The 20,349-nt window shown below is 48.3% G+C and overlaps 1 protein-coding gene across 1 annotated transcript; it reads left to right on the top strand.

Moving 5' to 3' along the window:
- Positions 1–472: 472 nt before the first annotated feature.
- Positions 473–20,178, top strand: USP18 (ubiquitin specific peptidase 18). Its single transcript, XM_064362777.1, has 10 exons — positions 473–744; positions 1,301–1,397; positions 2,252–2,397; positions 9,808–9,887; positions 10,171–10,317; positions 12,565–12,660; positions 13,470–13,637; positions 17,053–17,184; positions 17,933–17,982; positions 19,609–20,178. The coding sequence occupies exons 1-10, from the start codon at positions 582–584 to the stop codon at positions 19,652–19,654; spliced, it is 1,125 nt and encodes a 374-aa protein (XP_064218847.1). The 5' UTR covers positions 473–581; the 3' UTR covers positions 19,655–20,178.
- The last annotated feature ends 171 nt before the right edge of the window (positions 20,179–20,349 follow it).

The raw sequence follows: 20,349 nt of genomic DNA, 5'->3' as shown, positions 1-20,349 counted from the left end.
TCTGAGGTCTGTGACTGCTGCAGCCAGATGGCAGTGATGCGGCCCGAACACAAGTCTGTCCTGCAGGGCCACAGTTTCCCTTCCGGTGTGAGGCAGGTTGAGAGGCTTCCTCTGTGGATGCCAGCCTGGCATCAGGGGCTGAGTTTCTGCTCAGTGCTGGCTTTTACTGAAGTGGGCCTGATCCTCAGCTGCAAAGCAAAGTCCTATGCGGGCTTCCCTGTCCTTCCCCAAGAGGGCGTTCTGGGTTAGGATTTGGCAGTCCATTCTGAGGAAGAATGAATGGAAACGCGTGGGACCCAGGGTAGGGGATGTGTAGCCTAGCTGTCATTTCCAGCCTAGAGCTCTATGCATCAACCTCCCCAGACAGTTACCTCCTGCTAAGACCTGGCTCTTTGGCATCAGAACGGATTACATGAATACATACATGTTCCCCATTCTCGAATCCTTACCTGCCCGCATTGTGTTTTCACAGAGATCCCATTGTGCCTGGCTCACTCCCATGAGCTCTTCCTGGAAGTGAGGTGGCGCTGTCCTGAACATCGGCCCGGCAGCTGCGGCCTGGGGTTTTGGAGTGATCACGAATGGGCAAGGTGTTTGGGCTCCTGGGACAAACCTGTCAGTCAAACCTGGCTGAGTCTCCGCGGTCCCCAGGAGATCCTGTTGGAAAGAAGGAAGCAGACAGCAACATGAAGAGGAAGGGAGAGCAGCTCGGAGCGCGTCCTTGGGCCTGGGAATACACTCATGGTCATTACACCCCTCCCATTCTCCTCTTCCTGACTGCATGTCTTTATTTATTTATTTATTTATTTATTTATTTTGAGACGGAGTTTCGCTCTTGTTACCCAGGCTGGAGTACAATGGCGCAATTTCGGCTCACCGCAACCTCCGCCTCCTGGGTTCAGGCAATTCTTCTGCCTCAGCCTCCTGAGTAGCTGGGACTACAGGCACGCGCCACCATGCCCAGCTAATTTTTTGTATTTTTAGTAGAGACGGGGTTTCACCATGTTCACCAGGATGGTCTCGATCTCTTGACCTCATGATCCACTCGCCTCGGCCTCCCAAAGTACTGGGATTACAGGCGTGAGCCACCGCGCCCAACCCTTATTTATTTATTTATTATTATTTTTAAAGATGAGGTTTCACCATGTTGGTCAGGGTGGTCTTGAACTCCCGACCTCAGATGATCCGCTCACCTTGGCCTCCAAAGTGCTTGGATTACAGTCGTGAGCCACCACACCCGGCCTTGTCAATTTCTTTACCTAGGGTTTGCCCTCAGCCTTTTTTCATCTTCCCCTTATAGGCCTGGTTGGTTTACACAACATTGGTCAGACCTGCTGCCTTAACTCCTTAATTCAGGTGTTTGTGATGAACATGGACTTCACCAGGATATTGAAGAGGTAAGATTCTTCTTCAGGCTGGTAAGCATGTGTATTAATTCATTTTTAGTATGTTTAGTTATTCACAGTGACTTGGACTTTTTGAGATCTCTCAAAAATGGGCAGAGGAAAAAGATCTGTTTCTGCATATTCTGGACTACATATTATTTCTAAAACTTTTTAGGTTGTTCTGGGGTGGAGCCCAGGTATTGGTACTTTTTAAAAGCACTCCTTGGGTGATTTTAAAGTACAGCCAGGATTGACGGCCACTGACTTGGTTAAAAGAGAGAGTTGGAACTAGACCAACGTCAACGTCGGGAAGGAGTCAGTGGGCAGTACACCCCTCCCTTCCCCCACACTCACGCAACACACTCTCTGTCTCAGTCTCTATCCTTTCCTGCCCCGTGCTCTCTCCTTTGTCCCATCCAGGTAGTGCCTGTAATTAAATGAATCATTGCCAAACCACACAGACAGCGCTTCGTGCTGCCCTTTCTTCCCAGGACCTACCCCAGCATGTGCCTCTGCAGTTTGGAGAGGTTTTGGCTGGACATTTTGCTGCTTGCCCGAGATGTGGAGCCAGGACCTTGGGCAGGGTGCAGAGGGGCCGAGGCAGCAGTTGTGCTGATCCCCCTCTCCAGAAGGTCCCCTGTACAGCAGATTCACTCTTGTGGTGTTTCTCAACCTTGGCCACACATTGAAATAATCTGGGGAACTGAAACATTCTGATAACTGGGCCCCACCCCGCAGAATTCTGGTGTAATTTGTATGGGAGTGGCCTGGATAGGGAGATTAAAAATTTTTTCCAAGTGATTCCAGCGTGCACCTAGCTTCAAGAACCATGCATAAGGAGGTTTCTGGCCATTCTTTTGTGGCAGGATCACGGTGCCCAGGGGAGCTGACGAGCAGAGGAGAAGTGTCCCTTTCCAGCTGCTTCTGCTGTTGGAGAAGATGCAGGACAGCCGGCAGAAAGCGGTGCGGCCCCTGGAGCTGGCCTACTGCCTGCAAAAATACAACGTGCCCTGTAAGACACCCTCCTGCTGATCTGAAGAGGGTGGGAAGCTTAGAGACAGAGTGAAGAGAGGAACTAACACCAGCGAAGCAACAAGAAGGAAGCTAGGTAGCCTGGACCTCTCGGATGATAGAGACATTTGTGTAAGAGGCACACATTTTTCGAGGTGCAGAATCTATATGATTTATGGACATTTTATTTCCATATCACCCTTTTTCTGCTTCTCAATGGAGTAAGCGAAGGCATCTGCTCCAAGCTTATTCAGCCATAGTTAAGGAACGGCAGGAAAACAGAATGAAGGAATAAAAAACGGAACGTTCTGCAAAATAATTCATAAATAGGTTAGGTGTTTTTTTTTTTTTTTTTTTTGAGATGGAGTTTCACTCTTGTTACCCAGGCTGGAGTGCAATGGCGCGATCTCGGCTCACTGCAACCTCCGCCTCCTGGGTTCAGGCAATTCTCCTGCCTCAGCCTCCTGAGTAGCTGGAATTACAGGCACGCGCCACCATACCCAGCTAATTTTTTGTATTTTCAGTGGAGACGGGGTTTCACCATGTTGACCAGGATGGTCTCGATCTCTTGACCTCATGATCCACCCGCCTCGGCCTCCCAAAGTGCTGGGATTACAGGCGTGAGCCAACGCGCCCGGCCCAGTTAGGTGTTTTTTTAGATAGCTATATTGAGGTGTGCATCACATACTGTAAAATCCATCCATTTAAAAACATACAATTCAGAGGTTTGTAGTGTATTCACAGAGATGTGCCTCCATCATCACAATCTATGTTCATAACATTTTCCTCACTCCCAAAAGAAATCCCATACTTAGGGTTTTCCTTGGGTATAACACATTGCTTTTCTCTTGCTACTTTCAGAAGTCTTTGTCTTTAACTTTTGAAACTGATCATGATGTGGCTTGGTGTGGGCTGCTTGAGATCAGCCTTATGGTGTCCTTTGGGCTTCCTGGATGTGGATTTCTATTTCCTTCCCTGGGCTGGGAAGTTTTCAGTCATTACAGTTATGTGTTGCTTAACAACAGAGATATGTTCTGAAAAAGGCATCAGTAGGTGCTTTTGTCATTGTGTGAACATCATGGAGTGGACTTCACTAACCTCCATGGGGCAGCGTAGTAAACACCTCGGCTGTATGCTATGACCACTGTGCTTCTGTGTTCTACCATTGACCAAAATGTCAATCTGCCACCCGTGACTGTTACTTCTTTGGATAAGCTTTCTGTCTCTTCTCACTCTACTCCTTCTGGCACTCTGATAATGCCTATTTTAGTCTGCTTGATGTCCCATAAGTCTCTGAAGATATCTTCACTCTTTTTCATTCATTTTTATTTTTGCTTCTCTGAATGATTTCCAGCAGCCTGTCTTCTAGTTTGCTAATCCTTTCTTCTGCTGGATTTAGTCTGTGGAGCTTCTTTAGTGGACTCGTATTTCAGTGATTGTCTTCTCCAGCTCTATTATTTCTGTTTGGTACTTTGAACTTTTTTCTGTCTCTTTGCTGAAATTCTTACTTTATTCATGCTTTGCTCTTCTAGACCTGGTATGCATCTTCATGGTCATTATTATTATTATTATTATTATTATTATTTTTTGAGACGGAGTTTTGCTCTTGTTACCCAGGCTGGAGTGCAATGGCGCGATCTCAGCTCACCGCAACCTCCGCCTCCTGGGTTCAGGCAATTCTCCTGCCTCAGCCTCCCGAGTAGCTGGGATTACAGGCATGCACCACCATGCCCAGCTAATTTTTTGTATTTTTAGTAGAGATGGGGTTTCACCATGTTGACCAGGATGGTCTCGATCTCTTGACCTCGTGATCCACCCGCCTCAGCCTCCCAAAGTGCTGGGATTACAGGCGTGAGCCACCATGCCTGGTCCCATGATCATTATTTTGAATAGTCTATAAGGTAAGTCCCTTATCTTCATTTCACTGGGGGCATTTTCTGGAGATTTATCTTGTTCTTTTGCTAGGAACATATTTCTCTGTTTCTTCATTGTTCTTGATTCTGTTATTTCTGCACATTCAGTAAGAAAAATACCTCTCCCAGTCTTGTCCCACTGGCCTTGTAGAGGAGACGAACTTACCAAGTAGCCCTGCCAGAGACTCGGAGTGCCTCTGGACCCTTTGTGCTTGTCTAAACTGCCATCTATGTTCTCAGCAGCCCTCAGGAGATTAGAATGTGTCAAGTCCTGACAGTGCCCCAGACAGGGGAGACAGAAGCCAGCCCGTTGAGATGCAGCTGGAGATATTGGGGTATTACACGTGTGTTTCAGTTTATTCTATCCCTGGAAAAGCTGGGAGCATGAGTTTATCCCCCACTGGCTCTGTGTTAAGCTGGACAGAGGATCTGTGGCAAGTGCCTGCACTCCCGTTGAAACTGCACACTCTGTAAGGGTTCTTAGGTTCTTAACGTGTTTGAAAGGAAGAAACTGAGGCCAGCACAAGAAGATCCAATGCGAATTTATTCAGCTCCCAGGCGAGGTTCTGCATTCCGACAGGAGGGGCTGGAGAAGTTGCACGGACTCCTCTCAGACGTGGGGTTTTATAGGGAGTGTAGGCATTCGATTGGTTGTGGGAGAGCAGGGTGTGGGAAAGGCAAGCTTGCTATTGGCAGGTAGGCAGGGTTTGAATGCTATTGGGTAGTTTTACAAGACTCGACTGCTATTGGGTAGATTTACAAGACTTGACTGCTATTGGGTAGATACAAGACTCGACTGCTATTGGGTAGATTTACAAGACTCGACTGCTATTGGGTAGCTAAGACTTGACTGCTATTGGGTAGATTTACAAGACTTTGTTTGCATTTTGGTGGGGTTCTTAAAGGGAGGGCTAGGCTGTGTGAGGGGTTTGGCGTTTCCGAGCTCCTGGAGAGAGAGGGGGTGCTTCCGAGCTCCTGGCGAGGCGACTGGCCTTACACACTCCTTTGATGCATTGCTTTGCTCTGTCAACCTCAGGAGCCTAGCAAATGCTGGCTCTTGTCTGCTTAGAAACGGACAGGTTAGTTGGAAGCTTGGCGCTCTCTGTGGAGCAAACCAGTGGGAACAGCTGTGGAAGTGTTCACCTACCTGTTCAGGGTCTCAGAGGAGTACTGGTTTCCTGCTCTGTCAGCTCCCAGATGCATGGAGACAGGGCAGCAGCTGCATGTGTGCAGACAGACGCCTTCTAGGAAGAAAGCGGGTGCCGGGCATTTCTGCCTGTTGGCGCTGCACTGGGCCTGGGGGTTAGCACTGGAAGTGCGTGCATGCCCATCTCAAAACTGTTCTTTGTTCTCTGTGTGCTTGTGGGACTCACAAATACAGAGCCTCGTCAGCTCCCAAAGCTCGGTGATTGAGGAGCTAGTCCTTCATTTGAGAGGGTTACATGTTGTATACTCAACGTGTGAAGTTAGAGACCTGATTTTATCCTGGAGCAGGGGGTGGGAGAAGGCATGGGCCTTGCCCGCATGCCTGTCCAGACTCCTGGAAATCTATTGCTTTTTTTTTTTTAAAGACGAGGTTTCACCATGTTGGTCAGGCTGGTCTTGAACTCCTGACCTCAGGTGATCCACCCACCTTGGCCTCCAAAGTGCTTGGATTACAGGTGTGAGTCACCACGCCCAGCCCTGGAAATCTATTGTTTACCTGCCTCATTGGCTCCAGGTGCTGGCTAGTTATTAATAGAAGCCCATCCCTCGGGCAGCAGCTAGGAGAACCTGCAGACCTACCCTTGCAGGGAGAAATTGGGAGCCTGGCATTTCTGCCTGTTTGCTCTGTGCTGAGCACAGGGGCTCAGCTGCTGGAAGTGCTTATATGCCCATTTAAAACTACCTCTTTGCCCTCTATGGTTGCAGAGGATTCATGACCACTGACCCATGTCCACTCCCAGAGCTAGGTGACCTAGCAGCCAAGCCCTTGAGTGGGAACTGCAAAAGCCGGGGCTATGTGTGGTCCAAACCCTTCACTCTTCAGGAGAAAGGTGGGAGTAGGGATTCCTTCCTCATAGTAAGGTACTGTGTCGAGGGTGCGGCTTGTGGTGCGAGTGTGTCTAGCTGTTCCAACCCCTCTCGATGTGGATGTGTTCTCCATTGCCCCATGTGCAGGACTCTCTCAGCTAGTTTCTGGGTTTCTTTCAGAGCGAGTTGATCTGTGTGTAGGTGGGAGTTTTTCCGAGTGTCCACAGGAGAAGAGAGCACCAGAAGCCCCCTTTCCTGCCATCTCGCTTATGTCACCCTCTGTGATTGTTTTTATTGAATTTGATTCACTGATATTTTCTTGAGGAATTTTGCATTTATGTTCATGAGAGATACTGGTTTCTAGGTTTTTTTCCTTGTCTGTCTGGTCTTGGTATTAGGATAATGCTGGCCTCAGAGAAGGAGTTAGGAAGTGTTCTCTCTGCTTCTGTCTTCTGGAAGAGATTGTAGGGAATTGGTACAATTTTTTCACATAAATGTTTGGTAGACCCCATCATTCACTAGGGAACCCATCTGGATATAACTGAGTACTCCCATTTTCTAAGACAGTTTATTTTTCTTATTGTTACCGTCTTTTCAATTCTGTTCCCTCTCCACCCTCCCAATCCCTGTGTTTCCTGTTCGCCCCTTAGAAATGTAAATGTCAGGCTGGGTGCGGTGGCTCACGCCTGTAATCCCAGCACTTTAGGAGGCCGAGGCGGGTGGATCATGAGGTCAAGAGATCAAGACCATCCTGGTCAACATGGTGAAACCCCGTCTCTACTAAAAATACAAAAAATTAGCTGAGCACGGTGGTGTGTACCTGTAGTCCCAGCTACACAGGAGGCTGAGGCAGGAGAATTGCCTGAACCCAGGAGGCGGAGGTTGCGGTGAGCCGAGATCACGCCATTGCACTCCAGCCTGGGTAACGAGTGAAACTCCATCTCAAAAAAAAAAAAAAAAAGAAATGTAAATATCACCTTTTACTTCCCCCTCACCAGACATACCCTGCAGGGCAAAAGAAAGAATCTGTAAACTTAGAGATAGGTTGATTGAGATTTGATTAAGAACAGGGCACCTTCTTCCAGCTGATCTTTCCTGAGACCTGGCAGATTTGCAGCCCAAAGCATATCCACCAGGGAATATTCCCTGCCTGGGGATGGCCTTGAAACCCCTCCAGGGGTTTGCCATTCACCCACTAGGAAGACAAGGGAAAGCATGCCTACTCGGCCACTTTTACAATTTACTTCTGCCCAGGAAGGTGCCAGCTCAGCTGCCAGGTACGTGATAATTGACATTGCTCACTCCCCTACCCCCACAACACACCTTATGAAAATGCCCCTTTCTCCTCCAAAGGGGAAATGGCACATGAAGAAGGCAGGATGCATCGTGCTCCTTCCCCAAGCTGGCTTCAGAATAAATACATGTGTTTGTATAAAACCTTTTGTGGCCGGCCGTGGTGGCTCACGCCCGTAATCCCAGCACTTTGGGAGGCTGAGGCGGGTGGATCACGAGGTCAAGAGATCAAGACCATCCTGGTCAACATGGTGAAACCTCGTCTCTACTAAAAATACAAAAAAAATTAGCTGGGCATGGTGGCGTGCGCCTGTAGTCCCATCTACTCGGGAGGCTGAGGCAGGAGAATTGCTTGAACCCAGGAGGCGAAGGTTGCAGTGAGCCGAGGTTGCGCCATTGCACTCCAGCCTGGGTAACAAGAGCGAAACTCCGACTCAAAAAAACAAAACAAAACAAAACAAAACCTTTTTGTATTCCACTTTTTTTGTATCAGAGTTAGTTGAACTCTATATGCAGTGAGCAGCTAACCAGCTTTTCGGCTGCATGGGCACTACGTTCAGTTTTCCCTCCACACTCAGTCTGGATAGCCTCAATCAACCTATCTCCAAGTTTATGGATTCTTTCTCTTACCAGCTCTAATCTGCTATTGACATCCTCTAGTAAATTTTTCATTTCAGTTATCGTACTCCTCAACTCAAGAATTTCTGCGTGGTTCTTTTTTTACAGCTTTTTCCTTATTGATACTCTTTATTTGGTGAGACAGCATTTTCGTGCTTTCTTTTACTTCTTTTGACATGGTTTTCTTTAGTTCTCTGGACACATTGTAACAGCTGAAGTCTTTGTTTAGTAAGGCCGGCATCTGGGGCTTCTCGGTGAAAAGTTCTACTTATTGCTGTTTTCCTGTGTGGCCGTACATTTCTGTTTTCCTTGTACGTCTTGTCTCCTCTGTTGGAACATGAACATTATGGATAATGTAAGGTGGCAGCACGACACCAGAGACCCCCACGCCAGGGTTTGTCGTTGTTGCTGTGTTGTTATTGTTCTTCTTGTTGTGGATCATCATCCAGTGACAACTTCCCTGAACTAATTCTGTTACATCTACATTCCTGTAGTGTGTAGCCAGTGACTGCTCCATTTTGTTACCTTCGTGGTCAGATAATAAGTGGTCAGAGATTTCCTTAAATGCCTGAACCAGTGAGTCTTCCAGTATTTGCAAAGGGGCTCTGTGCATCTGTTAGGGCACACTTTCAAAGTGCAGACGGTTTACCATTCTGTCTTCGTGTTAATGGCTTTCTTGCACGTGGCCTTGCGGTCAGCCAGAGAGGAAAGATGGGAGCCCTCTGGGGTCTTACCTGGGCATGTGCATGGCCTTCTAGATCCCCAGAAATTTATCAGTGCTGTTCAAAGTCCCCTGTGAACATTCATTCCCCAGGCTGAGTGCAGTGGTGTAATCACAGCTCACTGTAGCTTCAACATCCTGGGCTCAAGTGACCCTCCTGCCTCAGCCTCCCAAGTAGCTCTGACTACAGGCATGCACCACCACACTCAACTAATTTTTTAAATTTGTTATAGAGACAGAGTACTTGCTATGTTTCCCAGGCTGGTCTCAAACTCCTGAGTTCAAGCTGTCCTCCTGCCTTTGCCTCCCAAAGTGTTGGGATTATAGGTGTGAGCCACTACACCTGGCACTGGGGCTTAGGTTTTTAGAGGTGTTCTTAAAAATCAATACCAAAAGGGCTGGGCGCGGTGGCTCATGCCTATAATCCCAGCACTTTGGGAGGCCGAGGCGGGTGGATCACCAGGTCAAGAGATCGAGACCATCCTGGTCAACAAGGTGAAACCCCGTCTCTACTAAAAAATACAAAAATTAGCTGGGCATGGTGGCGCACGCCTGTAGTCCCAGCTACTCGGGAGGCTGAGGCAGGAGAATAGCTTGAACCCAGGAGGCAGAGGTTGCAGTGAGCCGAGATCGTGCCATTGCACTCCAGCCTGGGTAACAAGAGCGAAACTCCATCTCAAAAAAAAATCAATACCAAACTTATTGTTTGTTTATTGATCACTTCATATGTAGTGCCAATTTAGCATTTCGGTGGGGTGTGGGGCTAGGAAGAGACGAAGTGGTGAGTGTTTGTGTGTGTCAGAAATGACTCTGAAGACCTCACTAATGGGCTGTTCCTTTTCTCTATGGCCAGTGTTTGTCCAACATGATGCTGCCCAACTCTACCTCAAAATCTGGAACCTGATTAAGGATCAGATCGCTGATGTTGACTTGGTAAGAACCTAGGACCAGAGCGCCTGGAAGCCTAAGATGCTGCTCATTTAACTCATTCAGCTATTGTCCCTGTAAGGTGCAGAGGGAAAGAGTTAATCCACATAAAATGCTTATCACAGTTTCATAATATTGTTACTAGGATTATTTTTCACCTTTGTGAGTAGGACAAAGCATTAGTGGCTACTATTTCTGTAGCTTCTGTCTCTTGGCTCCAACTTCTGGCAGTTGGCCTGGACTGACTTATGGTGTTGTTTCTGGCTCACCTCTCTGCTCCCTCTTGCAGGTGGGGAGGCTGCAGGCCCTATATATGATCCGGATGAAGGACTCTTTGATTTGCCTTGACTGTGCCATGGAGAGAAGCAGAAACAGCAGCATGCTGACCCTCCCACTTTCTCTTTTCAATGTGGACTCAAAGCCCCTGAAGACGTTGGTAAGGGGATTCTCTTGGTATTTGCTGCTTTCGTATGTGTTAATCCACCATCTGTTGTTGCAACTCAATGTCTGAGAGTATGTAATGTATTTTTTTTTTTTTTTAAAGATGGGGTTTCACCATCATGGCCAGGCTGGTATTGAACTCCTGACCTCAGGTGATCCACCCACCTCAGCCTCCCAAAGTGCTAGGATTACAGGGGTGAGCCACCGCGCCCGGCCGGTAATGTATTTCTTACACTTCTGGAGGCTGGAAAGTCAAGGTTGAGGAGCTGTACCTGGTGAGGGCCTGCTTGCTGGTAGGGACTCTGAGTCCCGAGGTGAGGTGGTGCGGGGCATCACATGGCGAGGGGGCCGAGCATGCTAATGTGCCAGCTCAAGTCTCTCTTCCTCTTCATATGAAGCCACCTGTCCCACTCCCAGGATAACCATTAACCCATTAATCCATGAGTGGATTAATTCATTCATGAGGGCTGTGTCCTCATGACCCAGTGACCTCCCTCTTTTTTTTTGGAGATGGAGTCTTCCTCTGTCACCTGGGCTGGAGTGCAGTGGTGTGATCTCGGCTCATTGCAGTCTCCACCTCCCGGGTTCAAGCAATTCTCCTGCTTCAGTCTCCCAAGTAGCTGGGATTACAGGTGCCTGCCACCACACCTGGCTAATTTTTGTATTTTTAGTAGGGGCGGGGTTTCACCACATTGGACAGACTGGTCTCAAACTCCTGACTTAAGTGGTCTGCCTGCCTCGGCCTCCCAAAGTGCTGGGATTACAGGCGTGAGCCACTGTGCCCTCCCCAATCATCTCTCAAAGGCCCCACCTGTTCATACGGCCACACCAGGGATTCAGTTTCAAGCTGGCTTTTGGGGAGGACAAACACTGAAACCGTATCAGCACACAGCACAGTGTTGCCAGTTCCTCCTTGCCTCTTGGATCTAGCACTGGCTTCTGAGGAGTTGCTTATTTCATTTTCATGGCTCTGCCAATTTCTCGTTTGTTTTGGCAAAAATCTTTTTCCCTCCTACCTCCTCTTCCCTCATACTGCTCACCTAACAGGAGCCCCCTCCTGTTTCATTCCTCCAGTCAGTAGGTGACCTTTGAGATCCTGCCAAGTGGACCACACCAGGCCAGGCATTAAGAGGGCTATGAAGGGAATCAGAAGAAAAGCTGAAACTCTCAGCTGCAAAGTGTGGGGAGGCTGTCCCGATACAGTTTTGGTCTGTGTCGCTGCGCAAAAATCTCGTGTTCAGTGGTAATTTCCAGTGTTGGCAGTAGGGCCTGGTGGGAGCACATGGGGTCATGGGGGAGGGTTTCTCATGGTTTGACACCATCCCCCATGATCCTATCTTTATGACAGTGAGTTCTTATGAGATCTTGAGTTCTAGATCTCACACTTGTTTAAAAGTATGCAGCCAGGCTGGGCACAGTGGCTCATACCTGTAATCCCAGTACTTGGGGAGGCCGAGGCGGGCGGGTCACCTGAGGTCAGGAGTTCGAGACCAGCCTGGCCAACATGGTAAAACCCTGTCTCTACTAAAAATACAAAAAATTAGCCGGGCATGGTGACATGGCCTGCAGTCCCAGCTACTTGGGAGGCTGAGTCAGGAAAATCACTTGAACCCGGGAGGTGGAGGTTGTGGTGAGCTGAGATCGCGCCACTGCACTCCAGCTCCCCACTTGCTCTCTTGCACCTGCCCCTCCCGTGTAAGATGCCTGCTCCTGCTTGGTGCTCCGCCATGATTAGGACTTCCTGTGGCCTCCCTGGAAGCAGATGCCACCATGCTTCCTGTCAGCCTGCAGAGCCATGAGCCAATCAAGCCTTTTTTCTCAGAAATTACCCAGTCTCGGCCGGGTGTGGTGGCTCACGCCTATAATCCCAGCACTTTGGAAGGCTGAGGCGGGTGGATCACGAGGTTAAGAGATCGAGACCATCCTGGTCAACAAGATGAAACCCCGTCTCTACTAAAAATACAAAAATTAGCTGGGCATGGTGGTGCACGCCTGTAATCCCAGCTACTCAGGAGGCTGAGGCAGGAGAATTGCCTGAACCCAGGAGGCGGAGGTTGCGGTGAGCCGAGATCCTGCCATTGCACTCCAGTCTGGGTAACAACAGCGAAACTCCGCCTCAAAAAAAAAAAAGAAATTACCCAGTCACAGCTATTTCTTCACAGCGGTGTGAGAACCGATGAATACAGTACTCGAGGTGGGAAATGCCAACGCTGACTTTTCCCTGTTCTCTTGGGTGGGGCAGGAGGACGCCCTGCACTGCTTCTTCCAGCCCAGGGAGTTATCGAGCAAAAGCATGTGCTTCTGTGACAACTGTGGGAAGAAGACTCGTGGGAAACAGGTACTGATTCCCTAAATCAGACTCGGCTGTCGCTTGGTGCACACAGGGGATTGGTTCTAGGACCCCTGTGTTTACCAAAATCCACACATACTCAAGTCCCCCAGTCAGCCCTGCGGAACCCACGTATAGGAAAAGTCGGTCCCTCATCTATGCGGTTGTGCATCTGGAGTATTGTATTTTTGATGAGCCTTTGGTTGCAGATGTGGAACTCGTGCTTATCGGGGAGAGCAGACTGTATTTATTTAAAACAATTTGTGTATTCAGTGGACCCACACAGTCCAACCCCATGCTCTTCAGGGGTCAACTGTCCTTCACTAGTCTGGGGTTGCCCCCTGTGGATTTCCTGATAGAATTGTCAGAGGCCCCAAGGGGACCTTGTGGTGGGTGAGAAAAGGAATCTGGGTCTGGCTAGTATCTGGGATCCCAGGGTTCTGATCTCTAGAGCCATGGATGTGGCTTCTCAGGTCGCATCACTGAGAGGGACTGGAGGAGAAGGCCTGAGAGCAGCTGGCAGGGCATTTCCCTCGGGGTGAGATGAGCTCCCTGGAGCAGATGCCGTGGCTCCCTGGGTCCTGGTGCCTGTGCAGAGCCCTGTACCGTTGTGCCTCTTGTGGGGACCCCATGATGGTAGAATCACCATGTTTTGCTTTATTCTCAGAGGAGCTCAGCAGATTCAGTGAACGGGAGCCTTGAACTCCGCGAGGTCACCCTGCGTCCTCTTTTTTGGGATGAATGCGCCACTGGTCCTGACATTTCTTTCACGCCCATTCCAAGTAGGCTTTCTATCCAGAGTGATTTTGCTTTTTCAGGTCTTGAAGCTGACCCATTTGCCCCAGACCCTGACAATCCACCTCATGCGATTCTCCATCAGAAATTCACAGACGAGAAAGATCTACCACTCCCTGTACTTCCCCCAGAGCCTGGATTTCAGCCAGGTGCTTCCGATGGAGCGAGAGATCTGTGATGCTGAGGAGCAGGTGGGATGCTTCCGACCTCCGTGCCATCCTGCCTCTCCCCAGATGCTACATTTTTCCTGTTTTCCCTTCCCTCACCCCCAGTCTGCTAGAAGCCACCCATTCCTCAGAGACTGCCCAGCCTCAAAAGACTTTCTTCTTTCTAAATACTGGATTTGTGTTCATACGCCTCACAGCACTGAGGGATGGAATCCAGAATTCAGTAGGCTTCTTTGGAAATAACATGGAATACATAGAAATGCATAGGCAAACGTCACTGTGGGTTCTTAGTACCAAGCAAACTTTCTTCCTCAAATGGCCTGTGCCCACTTTGAGGATAATCATAAAGTAGCCAGTTGACTGGACCACATTTAATCAGAGTAAAGTTTAATTCACTTGTCCTGAGACAATAACTTATTGAGAGATTCTGAGAAAAAAAAATGACACAAGGCCAGGTGATGTGGCTCATGCCTGTAATCCCAGCACCTGGAAAGGCTGAGGGAGGAGGATCACTTGAACCCAGGAGTTCGGGACCTGCCTGGGCAACATAGTAAGACCTCCATCTCAAAAAAAACCAACAAATTAGCTGGCCAGTAATCCCAGCACTTTGGGAGGCTGAGGCAGGTGGATCACGAGGTAAGGAGTTCAATGCTGTATCTACTAAAAAATACAAAAATTAGCTGGGCATGGTGGCTCATGCCTGTAATCCCAGCTACTTGGGCGGCTGAGGTAAGAGAATTGCTTGAACTGGGACCTGGGAGGCAGAGGTTGCAGTGAGCCAAGATCATGCCACTGCACTCCAGCCTGGGCTACCGAGTGAGACTCCATTTCAAAAAAAAAAAAAATTAGGCCGGGCGCGGTGGCTCATGCCTGTAATCCCAGAACTTTGGGAGGCCGAGACGGGCGGATCACAAGGTCAAGAGATCGAGACCATCCTGGCCAACATAGTGAAACCCCGTCTCTACTAAAAATAAAAAAAAGAGCTGGGCATGGTGGCGCACGCCTGTAGTCCCAGCTACTTAGGAGGCTGAGGCAGGAGAATTGCTTGAACACAGGAGGCTGAGGTTGCAGTGAGCCGAGACTGTGCCATTGAACTCCAGCCTGGCGCCCAGCGACAGAGCCAGACTCTGTCTCAAAAAAAAAAAAAAAAAAAAATTAGCTGGGTGTGGTAGCACACACCCGTGGTTCCAGCTACTTTGGAGGCTGAGGTGGGAGGATCACTTGAGCCCAGGAGTTTGAGGCTGCAGTAAGCAGCGATCTATCACTATACTCCAGCCTGGGTGACAGCACAAGAGCCTGTCTCTAAAAACAAAACAAGAAAAACTAAAGAGAAAAGATACAAATACCTTTTCTCCGTAGATTTGAAATGCTACACAGCACATTTTGTATTCCCATATATGCGGGTCTATTTTTGGAGGGTCTCTTCTGTTTTTATGGTCAGTTTGGCTCTTTATGCTCTAGAACCATGGCATTTAGAAAATTAAGGCCTGATGTAGCTCCTATTATAACATGGTTTATTTACCTGCTTAGACCATATACATTTCACAGTGTTCTCTTTTTCTTTCATTCTAGTTCATTATATTTCTACCTGCACATTCTGCCTGATGAAGTGTATATATATATATATATATATATTTTTTTTTTCTTTTTCTCTTTTTGAGACAGAGTTTTGCTCTTCGTGCCCAGGCTGGAGTACAATGGCGCAACCTCTGCCTCCCGGGTTCAAGCGATTCTCCTGCCTCAGCCTCCCGAGTAGCTGAGACTGCAGGCGCCCGCCACCACACCCAGCTAATTTTTGTATTTTTAATAGAGACAGGGTTTCACTATTTTGGCTAGGCTGGTCTCGAACTCATGACCTCGTGATACGCCTGCCTCAGCCTCCCAAAGTGCTGGGATTACAGGCATGAGCCACCGCGCCCGGTCCTGATGAAGTATATTTAAAACTGTTTTTCTCTTCAAAAAGACTTCATTGGTTGCGTGCAGTGGGTCACGCCTATAATCCCAACTCTTTGGGAGGCCACAAGGATTGCTATAGTCCAGTAGTTTGAGCCCAGCTAGACAACAAAGCGAGACTCCGTCTTTGCAACAACAGCAAAGACTTCACTATGGAACATTGCAAATGTATACCAAGGTGTCTAGTGAAGAATTAGACAGTGAATCCTCAGCTGTAACCATTACAAAACTCCTGGCAGGTCTTGCTCTTCCTATAAACCACCCTCCTGTTTCATCCAACCCTGTCCTGGATTTTTTTGAAGCAAATATCAGACACCATCCTACTTTATTTGTAAACACTTCATTATGTATCCCTAAAGAATAACCACTCAGAACATAACCAACTCCATCTGGTAATCCCTTGATAGCATCAAATATCTGGTCAACGTGCAGACGTCCTGACCGTTCTAGAATCTATGTGATTTGTTTAAATCTAGATCCAAACAATGCCTACACGTGCATTTGGTTAAGTTTCTTTCTTTTCTTGATTAAGTTCCTTTTAGATTTCTGTTGCTTTTCTTTTCCTTGCAGTTGATTTGGTTGAAGACTTTTTTTTTTTTTTTTTTTGAGATGGAGTTTCACTCTTGTTACCCAGGCTGGAGTGCAATGGCGCGATCTCGGCTCACTGCAACCTCTGCATCCTGGGTTCAAGCAATTCTCCTGCTTCAGCCTCCTGAGTAGCTGCGATTATAGGCACGCACCACTGTGCCCAGCTAATTTTTTGTATTTTAAGTAGAGACGGGGTTTCACCTTGTTGACCAGGATGGTCTCGATCTCTTGACCTCGTGATCCACCCGCCTTGGCCTCCCAAAGTACTGGGATTATAGGAGTGAGCCACTGCGCCCGGCAGGTTGAAGACTGTTTAAATATGCTAGAACTGGCTGGCTGGTGTCATTCAACGTGTTCCTCTAACCCTTTTATTTCTTGTAAACTAATATTCAGGTACAGATATTGCCCTGCATTTTATAAAGTCCCGCACAAGGTCCGCAAATGGAAATAGGGGATAACGAGCCTGCACTGTGGGTGACTCAGCTTTGCGTGTGATGCCCTTGTCCTCTGTCTCCCCTCCCCCTACAAAGACGTTTTTGGCTATGTACGGTGGCTCAGGTTACGGACACTCCTGGGCTTGTGGAGAAACAGAACTGTGTTCTGATGACCCCCACCCCTCCCAGGGGGAGGTTCTAATCTTGCCTGGCTTTGGGGGCTGTCTCGTGACCTCCTGCCTTCCGTCTCCCGTGTGCTCTGCTCTGCCAAGCTGCTGAGCCTTTGCAGTTCAGGATCTGCACTCAGGAAAGCCCCTCCTGGAAGGTGCCTGCCAGCCATGGGGCGGGACCGTTGTCTAGTATTCTGAAGTCCCATAGTCGGGCCTAGGGTGGGCAGGTATGAATGTGTGATGCAGTTGTGTTTCTGGTGGCAGGTGAACTGTCTCATGCCTGTCTCTTTCCAGCCTGGAGGACAGTATGAGCTCTTCGCTGTGGTTGCACACGTGGGAATGGCGAACTCCGGTCATTACTGTGCCTACATCCGGAATGCTGTGGACGGAAAATGGTTCTGCTTCAATGACTCCAATATTTGCTCGGTGAGAAACATCATCCACGATTGCCTCCTGCCCGGGATTGGCCACCTCTAACAAATGCTGGGCCCCGGGCTGCGTGGATCTCCGAGATCAACACACTGTGGTCCCGCTGTCTGGGTGTGGGGCCTTTTATGAGGGTTCAAGCCTTTTTCGGCCACAAGTCCCCATGTGGTTTGCACCTCTGTTCACTTCCCTCCACTTCTAAGTTTTTGGTGCTCTAGGCTCATGCCCTGTAGCTTCATGCTTTGTGGGAAATGTCTAGAGAGCAAGCAGAGTTAGAAATGTGTAACTTAGGGGGCCGGGTGCGGTGGCTCACGCCTGTAATCCCAGCACTTTGGGAGGCTGAGACGGGTGGATCACGAGGTCAAGAGATCGAGACCATCCTGGTCAACATGGTGAAACCCCGTCTCTACCAAAAATACAAAACATTAGCTGGGCATGGTGGCGTATGCCTGTAATCCCAGCTACTCAGGAGGCTGAGGCAGGAGAATTGCCTGAACCGAGGAGGCGGAGGTTGCGGTGAGCCGAGATCGCACCATTGCACTCCAGCCTGGGTAACTTCGTCTCAAAAAAAAAAAAAAAAAGACTTCATTGCACATGACATTTTGCCGCTGATACTCCAGGCTCTTGGGAGTTGCTAGGGGTGGGCTTGTCTGGAGGATGAGGGGCACATTATAGCCCCCCTGTCCTCTGTGGGTACTCACAAGTGTCAGCTGGTGGCTGCTTGACCCCGTTCATTTCTGGCTTCCAGGTGTCCTGGGAAGACATCCAGTGTACCTACGGAAATCCTAACTACCACTGGTAAGAAACGTATTTGGATAATGGGAGCTCGATGAGCTTATATAGGGTCCTTGGAGCTGCATGAAATGCCCGTGGATTTCCCTGTTACTGACATGCTGATGGCTCACTGTCCACCTCATATTCAGCACTCGCCCCCCTCCCCTGCTTGCCTCATATGTCACACTCCAGGAATATTAAAGCAAAGATCACAACTTTTTTAAATGTTATTTTTAGAGATGGGGTCTTGCTTTGTTGCCCAGGCTGGAGCACTGTGGTGTGTTCATAGCTCACTGCAGCCTTGAACCCCTGAGCACAGGCGATCCTCCCACCTCAGCCTCCTGAATAGCTGGGACTATAGGCATGCACCACCACGCCTGGCATATTTTAAGAAAACATTTGTAGAGATGAGATCTCGCTATGTTGCCAGGCTGGTCTCAAACTCCTGGGTTTAAGCCATCTGCCCATTTCTCCTCCCAAAGTGCTGGAATTACATGTGTGAGCCACTGCGCCCGGCCACTGGTTTTTAAAATTGTTTGCTTACGTAACTTGCTATAAAATTAGAGTACAAACTCTTTTGGAGGAAGGATGACTTTTTTCATATTTCTTTGGCTTGCATTAGTAAGTATCAATAAATATGTTTATAACCAATGACCACAGAGGAGAAGCTGGAGAGAAAGAGGCTGGATGAAGTTAAAGCAGAGAGATTTTGTAAGTTTGCTTAGCTGAGCTTTGAGGTTGTATGTCAGAAACACTATCTGAGGTGATTTTCAGCTACGGAGATAGGCCTGGTCATTTGAAAAGTAATGGATCAGGTGAAGCTCGCATTTGAAATCCTCCTCCTACTCTTCATCTTTCTCTCCTGTTTATTCTGAGCATCCTCTTAGACACCCAATCTCTGCCACCTAGTGGCTGCCATTGATTTCCCTGTTATTGAGATCAGAGGTTGGCAGCCTTCCCCTGTAAAGGGCTGGAGAGAAAGTTCTTCAGGCTTTGTGGTCTATACAGTGTCTGCTGCAGCCACTGAACTCTGCCCTGTGGAGCAAAAGCAGCCACAGACAGTACCTGGGTGAATGAGCGTGGCTGGGGGCCAGTTAAATTTATTTCCAGCTCACGCCTATAATCCCAGCACTTTGGGAGGCCGAGGCGGGTGGATCACGAGGTCAAGAGATCGAGACCATCCTGGTCAACATGGTGAAACCCCGTCTCTACTAAAAATACAAAAAAAATTAGCTGGGCACGGTGGCATGTGCCTGTAATCCCAGCTACTCAGGAGGCTGAGGCAGGAGAATTGCCTGAATTTCTTCCAGGAGGTGGAGGTTGTGGTGAGCCGAGATCGCACCATTGCACTCCAGCCTGGGTAACAAGAGTGAAACTCTGTCTCAAAAAAAAAAAAAAAACTCGACAGGGTTGGATTTGGCTTGTGTGCCTGGAGCTTGTTAGCGTCTGCTTTAGATATTAACTAACAGAAACTTAGTGCTCATCTTCCCAGGCCGTCTATTTTGTTCTTCTCCGAGGTGATGGATAGACAAAGGCTTGACCCAGCTGCCTGGATGTTTGCTGACACTTGTCCTGCCATGGATTAATGAAGCATCCTTTTTTGATGAAGGTTTCATGCTGCAGTGCTGATGTGTCTTCTCGTCTCTCTAGGCAGGAAACTGCGTATCTTCTGGTTTACATGAAGGTGGAGTGCTGATGAATATGCCCAAAACCTTCAGAGATGGACACACTTTCATTTTCCATTTCGGTCCTGGATCTATGGAGTCTTCTAAGAGATTTCGCAATGAGGAGAATCATCGTTTTCCAACTATATAATTGAGCCTTATTTATAATCAGGGATATTATCAAAATATTTAACACTGAAACCCTGCAGGACCTGATCAGTCAGGATGGACGCTTTCACCAGCGGACCCGGCCGTGTGGCTGCTGAGTCTTGGGTGCTCCCTGCTGTGGTCAGCCCTTTAGTTAGGAGCCTGTGGGAGGTCCAGGTGCTCCAGGGAGGAGGGCAGTGGCAGTGGGGGGCATCTGGATGCAAAGAGTCAGTGGCAGTGGGTATTTCAGTATTTCACAACTGCTGTGCCCAGACTTGTGTGTACTGGCTAAATATCAATACTGTTTGTAATTTCTCAGTTTTAGAACCAGTTTTAATCTATATAAATCAAGTGTTTTGTAACTGTTATTCTTTTATTCAGCAAATATTTATTTATTTTTTTAAATTTATTTTTTATTTTTTATTGCATTTTAGGTTTTGGGGTACATGTGAAAAACATGCAAGATTGTTGCATAGGTGCATACATGGCAGTGTGATTTGCTGCCTTCCTCCCCTTCACCTATATGTGACATTTCTCCCCATGCTATCTCTCCCCAACTCCCCACCCCCAGCTGTCCCCC

The sequence above is a fragment of the Aotus nancymaae genome, unplaced genomic scaffold (assembly GCF_030222135.1).
Source record: "Aotus nancymaae isolate 86718 unplaced genomic scaffold, 86718_ANA_hifiasm-v0.15.2.pri h1tg000049l, whole genome shotgun sequence".
Lineage (NCBI taxonomy): Eukaryota > Metazoa > Chordata > Mammalia > Primates > Aotidae > Aotus > Aotus nancymaae.
The sequence above is the reverse complement of the archived record's forward strand: the minus strand, read 5'-3'. Positions and strand labels throughout refer to the sequence as shown.